The sequence below is a fragment of the Berghia stephanieae genome, chromosome 6 (genome assembly GCF_034508935.2).
Source record: "Berghia stephanieae isolate SIO BIC M18660-M18661 chromosome 6, UCSD_Bste_1.3, whole genome shotgun sequence".
NCBI lineage: Eukaryota > Metazoa > Mollusca > Gastropoda > Nudibranchia > Aeolidiidae > Berghia > Berghia stephanieae.
The window spans coordinates 6,434,794-6,454,793 of NC_088365.1; the positions used below are offsets into that span (position 1 = coordinate 6,434,794).

The following is a 20,000-nucleotide window of genomic DNA, read 5'->3' on the forward strand; positions in this document are numbered from 1 at the left end:
GTTTTATAAAAGCAAAATACAAAATTTGGATAAAAAATTCTTAAATAGACTAAAAACCACACAAGATGATTTCAAACAATAAGACTTGATTCACTAGTTTCATTGTCATAATGTTAATTCTTTAACAATAATTTACATAAAGCAATATTAACTAAACGTGCTCAAATGCTTTACAGGGGGTTCCTAGCTGACAGCAAACATTTAACATGTAGGATGAGCAATAATGCCTCTTAGGCGACATAATATTTTTTTCGACAGGGACAACGCTGTTAACTGCCAGGTACTCATTTTACATCTGAATGCTAATAATGAGCCTTTTCCAAGAACTAAACCATAAATCGTTGCGCTCAGAACGAGACTCGTATCCAGGACCGTCTAAGATACAAAGGCGAGTGTCATATTACAAGACCCCATAGCCGCTGCGAGTGTCCTTCTGACCCTTGTCTTGATTATGTCAAGCAAACTTTGTATATACAGTGTATATAATTCAATGATTATTCCAATATATAATAAAGCTTAGGAAAGACTGAGATTTCGAAAACCCTGAAAAAAACTCTCTTTGATTTAAAAAATCACTCTGAGCCTCAACTTAGTCTTTACATCGGCTCGGAACGACAAGCTAGTGTGCAATATCCAGGCTAATCAACCTTCGTGTCCAAAATTGATACATGCAAGTGTTAACTGCAAGATTTCAAATAATTGAATTCAAGAAGAATTTTCTTTCATTATGGGTGACATTATTTTAAGCTACTGTGATTTACTATGTTGGAAAATATTAGCCAGGAAGAGCCAACGTGGCTCAGCGGTACGGCCTTTGCTTTGCACCCGAAAGGTACAGAGTTTGATCACCCGCTGCTGCGCTGTGTGGCCTTGAACAAGTCACTTCACCCTAGCTCACTTTGCGACGCTGCTCTGCGGATGACACCTGGGTTATTCCAGTCTTCCCTTGGAATAGACCCTAAAGAAAAATGTTCCCATGTGGATGAATAAAGAGAATTTTATTTTAATGTCTCCATTGCAAGAGATCCCCGAATCTCTTTCCTGAGTACTAATTTGCCTGAAGCTTCGTAGACTAAAGGCCTGGTACTGTCTGAAAATGGTGTCACAAAAAAAAGCGACGATCACCAAAAGAAAGTAAAATGGAGTTGTTGATAGAACTGCTTAAGAAAACAACTGATTAAATTGGCTGAGTTATTAAGTCCCGTCATCAACACGTCACCTTCGTCTTTTTCGACTAATTTATCTGGTTAGTATCAGGCTTTTAGTTAACGAAGACTACGGCTGTGGACCGTACAAAGTATTGTAAATATGAGTTAAACAGCTTTTATAAAAAAGAACAAAATACTTAAAATCAGAAATTTTGGACTCGAAACCCTGATTCCGCTAACAACAAAAAACAGCTAAAAAGATAAGGCTTCACGACAACTCCAAAAAAGAGGGAAAACGGGTCTCTGTGTCCTCACTTGAGAAGAGACTGACAGAAAGTCAAAGGTTTTGTGCCTAAAATGTTCCGTTACGGTATTTTGTTCTTTTTTTTCTTCTTTTCCTTGGTTTGACACTGTGTTATATCATTAGCATTGTAAATAACAAGATAAGTATATGACTCCGATTACCTTTTGGGCATTTATCCTTTGTTTGACACTGTGTTATATCATTAGCATTGTAAATAACAAGATAAGTATATGACTCCGATTACCTTTTGGGCATTTATCCTTTGTTTGACACTGTGTTATATCATTAGTATTGTAAATAAAAAGATAAGTATATGACTCCGATTACCTTTTGGGCATTTATCCTTTGTTTGACACTGTGTTATATCATTAGTATTGTAAATAAAAAGATAAGTATATGACTCCGATTACCTTTTGGGCATTTATCCTTTGTTTGACACTGTGTTATATCATTAGCATTGTAAATAACAAGATAAGTATATGACTCCGATTACCTTTTGGGCATTTATCTCCTTTCATGTAGAAGCAGAAAAGACCAATAGGCCAATTAAACTTTTCAGCATCAACTGAATCGAATTCATAATCATCGACATTCCTGGTACAAAAATTGAGATCAGCTTCTTTTCCATTCATGTTTCCCTTGACGTGGCTTGTTTTGGGCTTTGAAAATCCATCTGGAATAAGTGGTATAATATTTTATCTGTTGGGTTTTAAATTCTGATTCCACAGAAAAAGTTATGTGAACTGTAGACTCACAAAAGGCATTACATGGGATTGACCGCGTTGTCAAAAAAGTTTTTGAAAGACTGCCGTCTTGTGATGAAAGTACGTAAACACTATAGTGTTAGTTTTGAGCTATGGTTGGAAATGTATATATATATATATATATATATATATACATATACATATATATATATATATATATACATATATATATATATATATATATATATATATATATATATATATATATATATATTCGAAAATTAAAGGATTTGATTTAATGTTTCAATTTCAAATATTTTGTATTTCTGACAGTGTTATAGTGCACATTATTACATGGCCCAGATATTATTGTGGGCCATGAAAAGGAGATGATTCCCATAATATAAATAGCTCATTTTTATATACGCTGGCGCATAAGTCTTTTCACCATATGCCAGCAGTAGAAATATTATATTATTCTAGTTTTTGTCACTTTAAAATACTAAGTATATTACTCAAAGATTCATTTTATTGAAGCCATGGTTAAAATGCAAGACTGATGTTAAAAAAATAACCTGTAGAAGTATGTATCAAACCAGAAAGTAATATTTGTTCATTCTTTCGGACATCCTTCTTTCATGTTTGTTTGCTTATACTTGTCTTTAGGCCATGAAAAGATATTAAAAGGCACGTGACCATCTTACCCCACCGACTTATTCTAGGATATGGTACTACCTGGTTTTTCCCATTGAGTCCGTTCAGGAGAAGTCTGGAAGCAAAATGCCATCTTTTTAAGAAAGCACCTAAAATAGCGACAAACTAAAAACATGGCCGTAATGTAGACGTGCATACATAAAACTGGGTAAAGATATCAAACCATTCTGAAAATATTAATCCGTCGAGCATCTTTTTATTTGGTTCCTGATGCTTGTCTTTTTAGGCCATGAAAAGGAATGGGTTTGATCAGTGTGGATATAAAATCATTAACCATCTTATCCCTATTGAATTGGTCACGGGATATAAAAAAAATGGAAGGTTTGTCTTTTTTATTAACATAAAAAAATGTAGACATACGTACCTATACCAGAAAATAAAATCTGTCCTTTCTGGAAAGATCCATCTTTAGGACATCCTTCTTTCATTTGTGGTAGAGCATACTTGCCTTTAGGCCATGATACATTTGTAACTGGAATAAGAACAAAATGAGTTGAATGCCAAATGAACTGAAATGAATATGGAAATTATACATGCCTACTCAAAGATTAGAATATCTTTAGCTCGCTCCATAAAACTTAATTGTGACCAGTTGTCTTTAAAAGTTCTGTCCGGGTAATTGGATTCAATAGTCTGGTGTCACGTCGCCAAACAAAGAAAATCGGTGCTTTTTATTCTTCATGCTGGCTAGAACTTTTCATATGTCTTGTGATCAGAATGTGTAGAAGTCAAAACATTATCAGATTTATAATGTTTTTTTTCCTCTGGATACGCTTTTATGCTCGTCGGAGAAATAGTTCATAAGGGCGTCCGCTATTGTTCCGATAGTTTGGAGCCAGTTACTAAGTTACCATGCGTCATTACGAGGGAAGTGACGTTACGACTGTTGAAGCGTATTTCTAAGGTAATCTAATTTTAACATTCGGCTTTTAAGCATGTCGTTCTTTCCAAGATAATACTGTTTTGAGACGATGGGTCACATTTTGAAAATCATCACCATTATCATGACTTATCCCTCCTGAACGTGGCCTCCACAACTGCCAACCGAAACAAGCTTCTGTCCTGCGCCATCCTTCCACATTCAGTCACTGGCTTTACCATTTTCTGATGTCTCGTGGCCATCTTCTTCATGGTCTACCTCTCCCTCGTTTGCCCTTCACAATACACTTAATACAATATACACAATATTACTTCTGAAATTTCAGAGTTGTGTGTTGGACACTTTTATCCGGCAAATGGAAGTTATTATTATTTTAACTAAACGCATGGCGTCATTAGAAGAAACGAAGATAACGTCACTCAGATCTTTGTTTTTATATCTTGTATAATTAGCGTTGTTCGTGTACTGTGTTAAGGCTTAATGATTAAGTTAATCTATGTTATGCGCCCAGAGCCCTCCTGATGAAGGGTTGTTTGGCGCACTATAAATTTATATCATAATTATTATTATTATCTTAGACAGTAACATTATTTTGCAATATGGTCTTCATGTTTCAACCAAAAAATAATGTGTTTGAGTTCCGCACGCAATGGACTGCGTGGCCTGAACAAGACACGTCACCTTATCTCACTGTGATAGTTTAAAGTGCCAAGAACCTCATTGTTGAGGATACCGTGCGCTCTATAAGATTCTATTATTATTATTATTATTATTATTATTATTATTATTATTATTATTATTATTATTATTATCAAGAAATTTTTTTCAAGGATGTCATCTGTTTTTATATGTCCAAAAAAGGCAAGGTTTAGTTTCTGTATCATCTTGGTCAGATTTGGCTCCCTATTGGACTCTTTCACATTTTGGTTAGTTTCCTTTGTTATCCAGGGAATGCAGTAGCAAATCTGTATTGGAAATTCTGAAATGACAATTTTTCTCTCGTGAGTATAGTACATGACCTATCACCTAAATACAGGATTGTGTCACGGTGTAGAAGGGTAAACTCCAGGGACGTGACTATTTTGGTTGATTTGGTGCCTGGCACCGAATCCATCTTTTTCAAAATGGATTACAGCATTTTTTAAATAATAAAAGTGAGTAACTATATATACTGACTCTTACTTTTTTTGAGTAAGTCTTTTCTTTAATTTTTCTTTTTCTTTGTTTTGTATTTACAAATACGCCAGGTTTAATTCGTTTCCTTCTGATTCTGGTACCACTTTATACTATAAGCATGCCACGCCACTGGAAAACTCACCTTTCTTTAATGGAGTTCTACAGAGGTCAGCCGGATCCAGTCCAGTGGGACATTTACATTGACATATTCCATGTACAACTGTTCGGTATCCAGCATTCTCGCACTTGAAGTCTTTCCCAACACACTGGTTAATGGCTGGAATACAAGAGAAATAAGTGAGCTTTAAAATTGATCTTTTATAAATCACAATATCCACTTAACGTGTTCAAAGCGCTTTACAGGGGGTCCCTGTCCAACAGCAACATTTAACATTTAAAAAATAAATAAATTGAGCTTTATATAGGGCAATATCCACTAAATCTGCTCAAAGTGCTTCACAGCAACATTTAACATGTAGGACGGGACATGACGCCTGTTAGGGATATTACAATTTTTCGGACAAAGACAACGCTGTTAACGAACAGGTACCAATTTTACACCTGAGTACGGTGAGAGAATGTGAGTAAAGAGTCTTTTCCAAGGAATCAACTATGCGCCGAGCGAGGCTCTAACTCAGGACCTACCTATCTGAAAGCGAGTGTCATACCACATGTGAGCGAGAGAAACACTTAGCACCGTCAGTTGATAACGATACTGTTATGTTGGCGTTGATTCAGAATAGAGAACAATGGCAGGTCTCTCGTTTGTTATAATGCTGATGGAGATATGCGTTTGTATGTATGTATGTATGTATGTGTGTATGTGTGTGTGTGTGTGTGTGTGTACGCGCGGGTGCGTCCGTCTTTTAGGGATACTCGTTCTCAAATCCAACTTAAACCTTACATCCGCATGTGTATCTCAGGGCAATTTCCTTGAAGAAGTAGTAATACTCCCAATGGATGCTCAGCTCTGGGAAAAGAACCGACATGGATCCGTCTCGAACTGCGTACATCTGAAAATATAGATGGAACGAAATTGACGTAACTCACTTCTATTTTTTATTGCTTTTAGACAGCTTATTGAATGATTAGTTCTCACTAAAATATATCAGTCAGACTATAAATGTTAAAGGTTACATATACATTTGTGTGTTGCTAGCTTATATCTTGCAAACGGAAGTTGTGAGTATTTTAACTAAACGCATGGTGTCAATAGAAGAAAAGAAGATGATGTCACTCAGGTTTTTGTTTTTATATTTTTTACAGCCTGTCAGTAATATTTCTCACTAAATTATATCAATCAGACTATAAACGTGAAAGATTACACACAGTTTTGTGTGTTGGTTCGTTGGTTTGGGTGGCAGGTTTTGCGAGTATTTTATCTTAACGCTAGATAAAAGACATGGAATTTCTTCAAGAAACATAAGCACATTTATCCATTAATTGTGAGGCGCTGTGTAAAATCGCCATCAGACGTCTTGATTGATGAAATGAAAGATTGATTAATTTACCACCAAGGACATTAGACTTGGCTCAACTACATTTATGACCCATCGTCTCAAAACGGTATTATGTCGGTACGAACCAGATGCTTAAAAGCTGAATTTAATGTTAAACTAGTCAAAAATATAAATTATTGGCATTAGCACCCTAAAATATGGTTGTCATTCTTATCAATAAATCGTATAGACTCAACACAAGTCTGATATTTCTGGCTATAAATTCACTTTATTTATGCCTCTTGGCGGAAGGGCTAAGTGGTTAATAAATAAATAAACAATAACAGTCCTTTTATTCATCCAATAGGTAATAAATAATAATGTGAAATTGAATGTAAGCTTCAATTTAATGACAAAAACAGATCAAATGATCGTTTCGAGTTTCAACTTTATTAACAAAACAGGATGAATGAAACACCACGGATGAATGAGATAATGTGGATAGTGACGTAGTTAAGATTTTTATTTATTTCTTCGAGTTTTGAGCAGCAACATTTACATTACTTCATCCAATAGGGGAAATTGATCTTCACGGACTATTCCAAGGGAAGACTGGAATAATCCAAGCGGCAGCCACAGTACAGCGCTGCAAATTGAGCTTGGGCGAGGTGACTTGCTCAAAGCCACGCAGCGCACGGACGGGTGATCGAACTCAGTACTTTTCTGGTACGAAGCAAAGACGGTACCGCTGAGCCACACTGCCCCTTTAAGGCATTGCAATGTCACCAGTTATTCATTTTACACCTGAGTACGATGAGAGAATGTGAGTAAAGCGCCGCTCGCGACTTGAACCCAGGATCTTCCAATCCGAAAGCCGGTGTCATACGACTAGACCACGTAAAAACCCCCATCAAAGACTGATGATATTAATTTCATCACGTAAAAAAATAAGATAATAAAATGACAAAAAAGCAGATTACCCATGGCTTGTAATGCATGACAGAGGTAATGTCATGAGGCCAACCCTCGTTTGGGTACTTGATGTAAACGTTCTTATTACCTGTTGAGGTATGGAGAGTTAAATCGATATCATACTCATACAGTTGTGTCAATTTTTTGTGTCATTTTGTAAATATAAACAATTTAATATATATATATATATATATATATATATATATATATATATATATATATATATATATATATATATATATATAAATATAAATTTATATCTCTTATTATATCATTTTCTTAGGGTTTGTTAACTATCATTATATGTTTCATAAATACTGTAATTCCAAAGGCTTTATCATTAAGCGTGCGTCTTAAGATCCTTAACATTTTCAATGCGACGTTCAGAGATCGACATTACAAACTCAAAGACAAATTTGTGTTTGTTTTATCACTTACATGTTCACCAAATGTAATCACGCGAATCCATTTTCATATCGCAAAGAATAATAATAATATTATTATTATTATTATTAATAATAATAATAATAATAATAATAATAATAATAATAATAATAATAATAATAATAATAGTAATAATAATAATAATAATAATAATAATAATAATAATAATAAGAATAATAATAATAATAATAATAATAATGATAATAATAATAATAATAATAATAATAATAATAATAATAATAATAATAATAATAATAATAATAATAATAATAATAATAATAATAATAATAATAATAATAATATAATAATAATAATAATAATAATAATAATAAGAAGAAGAAGAAGAAGAAGAAGAAGAAGAAGAAGAAGAAGAAGAAGAAGAAGAAGAAGAAGAAGAAGAAGAAGAAGAAGAAGAAGAAGAAGAAGAAGAAGAAGAAGAAGAAGAAGAAGAAGAAGAAGAAGAAGAAGAAGAAGAAGAAGAAGAAGAAGAAGAAGAAGAAGAAGAAGAAGAAGAAGAAGAAGAAGAAAAAAAAGAAGAAGAAGAAGAAGAAGAAGAAGTTTAATACAGATAAGCTTAAATGGCAAAATGGAATATAAAAGTGTTACAGACGCTATACATTGCAATTCTATATATACTTTACTTGGGTATACGTTGTTCCAATTTATTCTGATCCAACCATTGAAATTTTGATTCGGATGTTCATGGGGAAACCCTAACGTATGGCCAAGCTCGTGCATACATTCGTGCTGTTGGTTGAAATATTGACGAATTTCAATTTACTGGTGGACACCTTTGATATAATTTACTTAATTACATGGAGACTTGCCTGAAAGCTGGGGATGATATTTGATTATATTCCAAAAACCGCAACACATTTAGGTGACTATACATGAGTACGAAAACACGTACGTGTGACGTCACTATTTGAAGCAAAATTAGATTCAATAAACCGAACAATAGAATATGAGGTTACCGAATAGAATGTATAGAAGTGGAGGGAAGGGAGGTCAAGTAAAGTCACCCAAATGTTTGGGTTTATGTAATTATAATCAAATATCACAATATATTTTATTAAGTATATTCCGCAAATCCTCAACACATTGGTTGACTTTCGATGAGACTTCGAAGCGATTGAAGATAAAAAAAAATAAATAATGGGGACAATGAAGTATGGGCATATATTTCATATATATAAATACGATTCTGAATCTGGGAACACACACAACTTCCTCGAAAACCAATATAGTATTAAGTGTTCAGGAATCTTATTAAAAGAAGAAACTAATAATAAGCACAAAATGTAATTAGTTATCAAGTATTGTCATACAGATACAAAGACAATTATGAAATTCAAGTAAGTGAGCCTTATTGATGTAAACAATAAATGTAATCACTGGCACGCATTAAAATGATGTGCGCAAAACTAATGCCTTTGTCAGGCACTACAGTTTAGTTATAATGGTAATAAGCGAAGGTTCTATCATTTGCCCATCACACAGTGCTGAGTATAACATTGATATCAGTCTTTAGATTAGCAGCTGGTGTTAAGGCAACCCTGGAAATGTGAGCTTTGAAAAGATAGTGCCCATGCCCATACCGGATTCAAAGAGTACGTGTTTCATCCATTTACTGATAGTTTGAGGGCTTACTGAGTGATGGGGAGGTAATGAAAACACTAATGAAAAGGTTATTAGAATATCGTAATGATTTTGTCCTGGATATGTAATCTAATAAACATTTCATAACACTAATATTGTCAGGGTGATATTGGGTAAACACAACTCCACAGTTATCCTTAGATGATGAGGTTTAGGTTGCTTCAGTAATCAATTGACAAAGAAAGTGATATTATTATATTGACACCACAATACTCTATGGTAAGGCCATGAAAAGTCTGGGTTCTATAGCCATGAACACGAGCACATTATGTTACACATTTATAAGTAAGCTGTTACTTAAAATTTTCATTTGAGAATAACTTTTTAAAAAGACAAAACACAATAGATACATCCAAACTAAAATTATATTAAGGTTTAAGAGTCCTAAGTTAGAAAATACCCTTATAAGATCTTCTTACCATTATATTAAAACCAATAAGTGGATCATGAAGGATACTGCTACAACTAGCAGATCTTACAGTATTGAAGGCACTATAGCTATAACCAGACAAATGGGGATTGTGCAAGAATTCAAGTATCATATTTACATTATAATCGGAAGGGTTCAAGTTATTCTGCACGCAGAAAATATCACATATTTGATGTAAACCAAAGATTACTGTCCCTCCACAATGGACAATGGTATAATGGACATGGTTATTAACTATATCTAATCTATGTAAAAAGGATGTTTTATTTTGAAGTCTGACACGATATTCCAAACAGCTTATGTGATGTGGTAGGTGGAGGCTCTATGAGCAAGCTTGGGAAACTAGACTTAAGTTTCCCAAAGTGGCAACTATCTGGAATACCGATGATTCATCTAAGCATAGTATTTGTTTCATTAATACTAAAATCCTACTTTTATTATAGCTTGGTGACGCCAAAAACAAAACTTGAATTCATTTCTCATTGAGTAGAGCTTGTTTTCCCTTTGTTTGAGCCTTGTATTAGTTTTTTGTGCAGTGTTTACTTTTATCTAACCTATGTTTTGATGTTGCTAAGACAATGGCTTACCAGAAAATTAGTGAACGTGTTATAAAACCACCTTAAACATTTTCTTTTAGACTTTGTATTGGACACATCTGTTGATAATAGTGAATTTGAATGTTAAGACAGTAATAAAGACAGCAAATGTAGTGATGCCGACAGTTGACAGCGATTTTAGTGACCAAATAATTGATAGTCCAGTTATTATTGACGATGGTGACAACACACCAGGCCTTCAATTGGAAACTTTTCACAATTCAGAATAAAAATAACAATACAAGTCTATCCTTTCAATGCCAAGTAATCATTGCATAGACTTTATTTAAATTCATTAGTTTTACATGTGGAATTTAGGAGGTTTTTATTAGATGAATGTATACTACTTATTCATTAGTCTGATAATGATGAGCAAGCTGTTTCCTCGTATATTTTTCGAAAAAGTGAAAATACATAATCAGTCATGAAATGCCAACCAGTGGTCATTTTGTATCACCTCAAAGTTAATTTTATTAACATTGGATTTGTACATAAATTTCATGCATTGGATTACCTATTGGTTTTGCCAAAATGAATAAATACAGAGGTAAGAGTAAAAGTTTTGATTTTAAAAATACATTTGTTTTAAAATATTGTGACTTTAATTATTATTGTTAAAAAAAAAAACACAAATACATAATTAGTAATAAGTTCTATATCATTATTTCCCGTTCATTCCCTTTAAATTGGTATATGACATGATACAGATTCTAAGAAAATAATTGTTTGGGAGACTTTTTAAAAGTGGTCTATGGTTCAGAAAATACGTCTCTCTAAAACAGGCTGCCCATTCCCAGGAAAATCCCAGTGCCGTGGGAAGAGTTTAACATTTTCCTTCCATTTCATCCGATCCTTGCCTACAGCCCTGGATCTCTATCAGGAGAGCCATCTAATTACGTTTTTCTCCTTTTCCACCGTCCTGCGCCGAGTTTGTTTCGGGCCTTCCTTTACCTCTATTTTCGTCTGGAGTCCATTTTTTCCCTTCTAATATATACAAATTCATTCAACGATTGCAGAATATTTTCGCACATTTTATTGGTGTGAAATAAGCTGTAGAAGACAACTGATTGGCAATCATGAATAATCTTTTTTGTGCGCACGATAATGTGCCCAATAACAACGAGCTTCCGGCCCCTCCAAGTAAGATTATTAGATATTTTGTAACCCAATGGTATTAGTATTAGATAGGGCATCTATTCACCATAATGTGTATCTTTCTCCTTCTGCTTGAATGACAATTTGACCCAAAAGTAAAAACGTTGGATTTGTATTTCCCCACCAAAAGATCATTTTTAAATACCAATCAACTGCCTTAGACACAGGATTCCACACCAATAAATTTGGGCGAAAATATTCTGCAATCTTTGAGTAAAATTTATATTCAAAGCGTTATTCTACGTATTTACTAAGAAATGATAGGGTTTTCCAACGAGAGGGGCGGAATAAATAAATTTCTGTCACACAGCCGCAGCGTGCAGCTTAATCCTGTGAGTATTGTATGCGGTTTTTGTTTTATGGATTCTAGCTCCTTTATAGTCATTTTATCTTCGTTTTATAGGGAATGAGATTAGCGGAAGAGTAGCGTCCCTTGATTGGACGTGACCATACAGAGAGAACGTCAACATGGTTTTGCGCATGCGTCTCTCTCGTCCTAGCTTTCGGTGAAGTGTCTCATGCCGCTTTCACTGAAGGCGAGGACGAGAGACGCATGCTCAAAACCAAATGACGTTCTCTCTCTAATAACTTCTCCGCCGGTGACGTCCAATCAAGGGACGCTACTCTTCCGCTAATCTCATTCCCTATAATTACAATTTTTACTTACAAGGGCACAGCAAGAGGTGTGGGCAGATCTGCTATAGCCTTGTGAAGTCGAGACGCAGCTGATGAAAAAACAGTTCGTGTCACGATAAATTTTCTACTACTACTACTACTACTACTACTACTACTACTACTACTACTACTACTACTACTACTACTACTACTACTACTACTACTACTACTACTACTACTACTACTACTACTTCTACTACTACTACTACTACTACTACTACTACTGCTACTACTACTACTACTACTACTACTACTACTACTACTACTACTACTACTACTACTACTACTACTACTACTACTACTACTACTACTACTACTCCTACTACTACGACTATTAGTACTACAACTACTACTACTACTACTACTACTACTACTACTACTACTACTACTACTACTACTACTACTACTACTACTACTACTACTACTACTACTACTACTACTACTATTACTACACCTAATATTAATAAATACTGCTAATACTAATACTACTACGACTACTACTACTACTACTACTACTACTACTACTACTACTACTACTACAACTACTACTACTACTACTACTACTACTACTACTAATACTACTACAAATACTATCAGTATTAGTACTACTATACCTATTACTACTACTACTACTACTACTACTACTACTACTACTACTACTACTACTACTACTATCAATAGTCCTTTTTTATTCAATAGTGTCTACTTTTTACAGAATACATAAAACTTACGCGCCGGCGTTAGTCATCAACATATGGCCGCTACGAGTCAGTCCATAAGAAGACATGTTCTTCTTCCAAGGCAACATTCTGATACAACTCATATCTTCGAAGACTGCAAACATCCTGAAATAGTTACGCTTATTGGGCACTGGAATATACAAAGGTAAACAAGAAAAAAAATGAGCTTTTATATGGGGCAATATCCACTAAACGGGCTCAAATCGTTTTACAAGGTCTCCCTGGCCGACAGCAACATTTAACATGTAGGACGGGACATGACGCCTGTTAGGCGATATTATAATTTTTCTTCGGACAGAGACAATGCTGTTAACGGCCAGATACTCATTTTTGTACGGTGAGAGAATGTGAACAAGAGCCTTCTCCAAGGAATCAACTATGCGCCGAGTGAGGCTCGATTCCAGGGTCTTCCGATCCGAAATCGAGTGTTATATCACTAGACTACATAGCAGCACAGATAGAGATATTATAGTTTTACTTACTGGCTGCAGCCGAGATTATGTAGGGCAGAATTGCCTTGGGCCATGGAGACGTCGTGTGCACTCTGTACTTTTCTGCACGCCTTGACCGGTTCAGGTACCGATACATAGCTATCTCATCCTGATAGTAAACAAATATGTGTAGATGTTTATAATAATATAGCATGTTGATATATCATTTTTAAACAAATTATATCGATACATAGCTTTCTCTTCAGGGTAATATACAAATGTGTATATTTGTTGATAATAATATAATGTAGCTTGTTAATATATCATATCTAAAACAATGGTATCAAAACATCGCTTTCTTCCTGGTAGAAAAAAATATGTATATGTTTATAATCTTATAATATGTTTATATATCATCTCTAAACAATTGATACATATCCATCACTTCCTCTTCCTGATATCAAACAAATGTATGTGATTTTTTAAAAAATAGTATGTTAATATATCACTTATAAACAGATGATACCGATGCATCGCTTTTTTTTTCTCTTCCTGGGAATTAAACTAAAAGCGTTAAAAGGAGCACAGCGATATGGCCATTGCTTCGTACACCAAAATGTACAGAGTTCGACTACCCTCGACGCTGGTGATCTTGAGCAAGTCACTTCGCCCAAGCTAACTTTGCCGCTAGCTTCTGCGGCTGGTGCCCGGGTTATTTCAGTCTTCACGTGGGAGAGATCCCTAAAAACAGATTTTCCCTTGTAGATGTATCTAAAAATGATCCCAAAATAAACGCCTGATAATTTTTTCCCTATGTAAACTATCCCTAGCTTAAAAATCTTTATTTTTTTCTGTCATAGCCCTCAAACTATGGAACTAATTAGTTAAAGAAATAAAAGACGCCCCCGAACTCACTTTTGAGCGTTTATTGAGCGTTTATATAGCGCAATATCCACTAAATGTGCTCAAAGCGCTTTACAAGGAGTGCCTGGCCAACAGCAACACTTAACATTTAGAACTGGTCAAGACGCCTTTTAGGCGCTATGACAATATTTTCGGACAGAGACAACGCTGTTAACGGCCATGTACTCATTTTACACCTGAGTACGATGAGAGAATGTGAGTAAAGAGCCTTTTCCAAGGAATTAAGTATGCACCGAGCGAGGCTCGAATCCAGGTGTATATATGTTTATTTGTTTTGTGTTACCTATGCCTGTATTGGATTTTAGCGTCTTAGAGCACTTTGTGATGCGGTCTGTATTAAGTAAGTATTAACCCTCTCCTTACCAACTACAGGAAAATCGTCACATTCGTTACGATACAGTGAACGTTTATATTAATCAGAAAACGTTTGTAAATCACACATTTTCTGGAGAAAAAACCCTTTGTTTTGTAGAGCTCGTCATGCTGCATAATAATTATATACAAGTAGAAACTCATATCTCCTCTGTTTAAGTGTAAAACAATCAAGTTTTCCTGGGAAAAAGGCCTGTAAGGAGAGAGTTAAATTGCATTACACTACATAATATAAAATACCTGTCCAGCGTCTTCATCCCATTCGTGTGCCACCACCACACAGATAAGTCCCAGGCTGAATAACAGTGTTTTCAGCATCATGTTGACACGGTTGAAGGAATAGCTAGGCTTATTCTGTGGAAGAAAAAAAAGAAAAAAAGACGTTGAGCTTTGTACTCCTCTTATAAACACCCATGACCAAATTATGCTGTAGTCCATTAGAATCGAGTCAGAGTTCAAAGAAGGTCATCATTTATCTTTGGAATTATGCTTTTGTTTTTACGGTTTTACATCACATTTAGGCCAATTCAGCGCCAATAAAAAAAGGAAGAAAATGAGATAATGAAAAGTTGTAGAATTACAATTAAAGTACCCAAGAAATAGTAAGACAAAGGAGAATTAGGGAAATAGGGAACATATAGTTTACTCAAATATTTAGAAATCATATGTTAATGATAAAGAAAAAAAACTAAAAGTACATAACAGAAAGCTGATTTACAAGGAAAAAACATCATCTCCCAAAACTATAACTATACATTCGACTGTTTCCCTCCCAGTCAAGAACTTCAGTCAGGGTCAGGACAAGACGAAGTAATCTCATTCCAAGACAAAGACAGAAAGCAATTGGAAAACATATATTAAAGGGGTATAGAAGACACGGCAGGTACCTCCCTGCCCACCATGGGAGACCAGGAACCCAATTCAGATCTTTGGAAATAAATCGAATATGATTTATGCCCGCATTGGAAATAATGTAACACTGTTACAAGAAAAAAAATGCTTAATCGAAGATTTTATACCGTTCTGTCAGTTGTTTTTTCCAATCACCGGGTGGTAACTTCCTCATAGTCAAGCTGAAATTATTGCCTTTCAACGTTTGTTTTTATTGTTTTTTTTGCTTTTGTTTGTTTGTTTTTTTGTTTTGTTTTTGTTTTTGTTTTTGTTTTTGAACAATCAGATGTAATGCAGACCATGTCATAATGCTAAAAATGGTTAGTAGTTTTCCGGTAGAGAATTAGAAATTCATAGGTCTAAAATAATAGCAAATAAAATGGTGGATATTGCCAATTTTCTTGAATTTTACTCCCCTCAAATCTGCTCCAATCAATTTCTAATCTACCTACTCGTACATCTAAAATTTGACGCAAGGCATTTTGCACAATTTTTAGATAAAATAATATCTCAATTATAATTTTTTTTCTTAAAATTGACGAGTTTACCGATTTCTGATCCGTTAAACCCGGCTTTGAATTAAAATAATTCCTAAAAGTTATAAATATCAGCGAGAAAATCATTTTACAAATTGCTTCTACTGGGGATTGACCATCAGAATTCCTATTTATAGTTCAGATTGGCTAGCAGTACACAAAGTAGACAACGCAATGGTTGGGGCGATTTAATACTTATATTTCTACATGGGCACACGTCCGTCGGTAAGCGCCTTTTCATCATAACAAACAGGTATTGAAGATAAGAGAATGAGATCAAAGACATTCTTGTTTGTTCTAGTTTGGATGTTATCCATTTAGAAAAAAGTGAAAGTGAAAGATATGGGAACAGGCACAGGTGGAAGATACACATCTGAAAAAGGTTTGTAGGAAGCAGAGCCAGATTAGAAAAAAAATCCCCCCCAACCAAAAAAAAAGCCGTCCTTCAAGGCCATTAGGCCCATGGATCCGAAGATTATATTGACGTGCCACGTTTTAACCTGGCCCTGCAATTAGATACAATTTTAATGTTTTTATTCATGACCCAATGTGTGTATCAAGCAACTGTTTGCAGTAACATCTTTTAAATAGGAACCAACGAAGTATAGAACGAAAGCATAGACCAATGATTATGGTGAAAACTGATCATAGCCTAACCCTAGTCACCACACTCCAAATCCCCCACCAACACTGACAACAATACAAATAAACAACACAGTGACCAACAACGCACCTTTTGATAACTCACCTTCGTGAAATCAAATCATTTCCAATAATATGACAACAACAGTTAACAACAGCAAGATCAACATAAGTGCCTGCTCCACTCAGTTTTCTGAATTAAAAACTCACCCCAAAAACCGGAGCATACTCAATGTCTCAATCGTTTCTATGTTACATGTTTGTGTTGAGAATATTAGCTATTGAGCTTTAATGCTGGTCAACCAACTTCGCGGCGTTTGTGTGGTGAACCCGTGACCTCAAGAAGTCGGGAAAAGAAGGCTCTAATAAAACTAGGGTTAGAAGCGATATTTTTGGTGGTCGTGGATAGCTCATACGGTAGAGTCACGATCTCCCCGGCCAGGAGTTGTCGTACCAGTAAGGTCGCGGGTTCCAGTCCCCATCGGCGATGCGAAATTTTAATTCTCTATTGTTTTCTGGCACAACGCAATTATTAATTTCCACTAACATAAAAGAATTGAATATTTCATCTATGATCTGTCAGTCGTATCTCGGAACAGAACAGGTGGTATCTATGTTCTACTTTTAGACAAAACGCCTGATCTAATGAGTTTAACTGCAATTTGGCTACTTCGACTGTAAGTAGTGCTTCAGAGGCAAAAGGATAATGGAACCGGAGATTATCCAGGTTTCTATAGCGTGTAACGGACACTAGCAATTGCTTGCTACACTTTGGATAGGACGCTAGTCTATCACAAAATACTCCCGCCAGATCTAACAGACCCAGCTACCCAATCACTGCTGGGTGGACAGGGGGGGGGGGGGAGGGGGGGGGGCAGAAAAATCTCGACCGCACCCTGGATCATTATCGATCCCTTTGCTTGTGAAGCGAGTGCTCTACCAACTGAGCTATCGAGATCTCCCTTCTTCGGCTTAAGATGCCTTAAATTCGTGGGGGAAAACGACGTGAGAATCTCGTAGCCAATCTGCCGCGTGAGACGAGGATTTTAAGACGATTTATTTAATTAAAAAACACGGAAAAACTCTGAAATTAGCTTAACATGTATTTATTTCCGGCTGGGTTAAACCGGGATCAGCTGATTGCCATAATATTATTAAATTTAGGCTTGAAAATAGAAGGTGAATTGGGAAGGGGGGCCGAATTAGAATACTCTTCGGATTGGAACACACCACCCTATCATAATAGCTATTTGGTCTCGTAAATGATACGTAAAATATAAAAAAATGATATATACACATGTGCAAATATCACTTGACTCTCGTTCTGTATCAGTTCATCTTAGTTTTAAGAGACGAATTGGACAAAACTGATATTACAGAAATGAGCATTGCTATTATTATTATTATTATTATTATTATTATTATTATTATTATTATGATGATGATGATGATGATGATGATGATGATGATGATGATGATGATGATGATGATGATGATGATGCTGGTGATGATGACGATGACGATGATGATGACGCGTCATAGAAATTGTCAACAGAGTAATATTCAGGATCTTTGTGTTTGTAATAATGAAAATTGGGAGTGTTCTATTCAGCATTTGCCTCCCTTTGGAAATAGTGATCACGAAGCTATACATATCTTTCTAAACATTCCAGTAAACTTTTATGACTATTATAAAGGAACCTATAAAGAGGGTAGATTGTGTTTGGCTGAATTGGATTGATCCAAATTACTTTGGAGATGGGTGTTCAAATGGCTTGGAACTATAGAATACCCTAAAAGATAAAGAGTCACGTTTTATCCCTCTTAGGGTATCTAAGAAAATATATAAACCTCTATGGATGTCTCGTGATATGTTGTAAACAAAAACGTAGATTATATAGAAAAATTTTAAGGTATAAATCTAAAGAATATATTTTCAAATCTATGCTATACACAGAAATATGAGAAAACAATATATTAAATCATTTGAGAAAAAAAATTGCAGTAAGTAGTAAGCTAAATGTAAAGGGGTTTTGGGGGTACGTGAATAGTAAACTTAAAGTTAAAAACGGTATTAGGAAGCTGACTACTCCAGATGGCTGTAAAACGGATAATGATAAAGTAAAGGCAGCGCAGATGTTTTAAATACATTTTTGTCAAGTGTATTTGAAGAAGACAAAATTGATTATATGCCTCTTTTTCATAGCCAAGTTGTTAACTCTTGTTTGAGAACGATATTGTGGTGAATGAGGTTGATTTTTATAATAAATTCGTGAAACGTGATACTGCATGGGAACTGGCGGTATACATCCACGTATATTAAAGGAATTTGTAGAGGAAATAACATTTCCTGTCTGCTATTTATGAACATACTTCTTTGTAGTGGTGTGCTCCCTGATGATTTTAAATTTGCTAATGCTACTACAGACAAATAAGTCTAATGTGTATTCTTTGTAAAATATTAGAGAGTATAGTTAAAGAGAAAATAGTTACTTTTCTTGAAATGAATCAATTGCTAAACAATTGTCAACATGGCTTTAGAAAGGGACGCTCTTGTATAACTCAATTATTGCAAGTAATGGATGATTTTACGAGATGTATTGATTTGAAAAATGCAATATTGACGTTATATATTTGGACTTCAGGAAAGTTTTCGATTCTGTGCCAGAAAAAATGGTTATTTTTGAAATTTAAAGGTTATGGAATTACTGGTAATATTTATAACTCGATTGTATCTTTTTTAACTGGCCGTAAACAACGGGTTGTCGTAGGTCACAATTGTTATGACATCATATGCGCAACTAGTGGTGTCTCTCAGGGCAGTATTCTTGGTCCTTTACTGTCCATTATCTATATAAATGATCTGCCTGATACTATAAATTCTAAATGCAAAATTGTTACTGATGACACCAACATTTACCCATCAATATTGAATGAAGATATCGTACACATTGATATAAATTCACTATACAATTGGTCTAAAAATTGACAGCTTTATTTCAATATTACTAAATGCAGAGTGCTGCAAATTGGTGGGTCTAACCCTTTAGTCTCCTATTACATAGGTGACAACAATATGACTGTTATGCCAACTAATGCTCAGAAAGGGACTTGGGGATCATCTTTGATAATAAATTGTGTTTTGATGGCAGCGTGGCTCAGCGGTAC

The 20,000-nt window shown here is 34.9% G+C and overlaps 1 protein-coding gene across 1 annotated transcript in view; it reads right to left on the reverse strand.

Annotated features, from left to right (window-relative positions):
* Positions 1 to 20,000, reverse strand: part of LOC144974393 (uncharacterized) — a 106,542-nt gene that overhangs the window by 84,042 nt on the left and 2,500 nt on the right. Inside the window, exons 2-11 of the mRNA XM_078917232.1 lie at positions 15,004 to 15,117; positions 13,519 to 13,636; positions 13,028 to 13,166; positions 12,289 to 12,346; positions 8,423 to 8,528; positions 7,346 to 7,425; positions 5,831 to 5,939; positions 5,069 to 5,203; positions 3,235 to 3,342; positions 1,946 to 2,125 (exon numbers count right to left, since the gene is read on the reverse strand). Coding sequence (XP_078773358.1) covers positions 1,946 to 2,125; positions 3,235 to 3,342; positions 5,069 to 5,203; positions 5,831 to 5,939; positions 7,346 to 7,425; positions 8,423 to 8,528; positions 12,289 to 12,346; positions 13,028 to 13,166; positions 13,519 to 13,636; positions 15,004 to 15,084 — 1,114 coding nt within the window. The 5' untranslated portion in view covers positions 15,085 to 15,117. The remainder of the gene's footprint in view (positions 1 to 1,945; positions 2,126 to 3,234; positions 3,343 to 5,068; positions 5,204 to 5,830; positions 5,940 to 7,345; positions 7,426 to 8,422; positions 8,529 to 12,288; positions 12,347 to 13,027; positions 13,167 to 13,518; positions 13,637 to 15,003; positions 15,118 to 20,000) is intronic.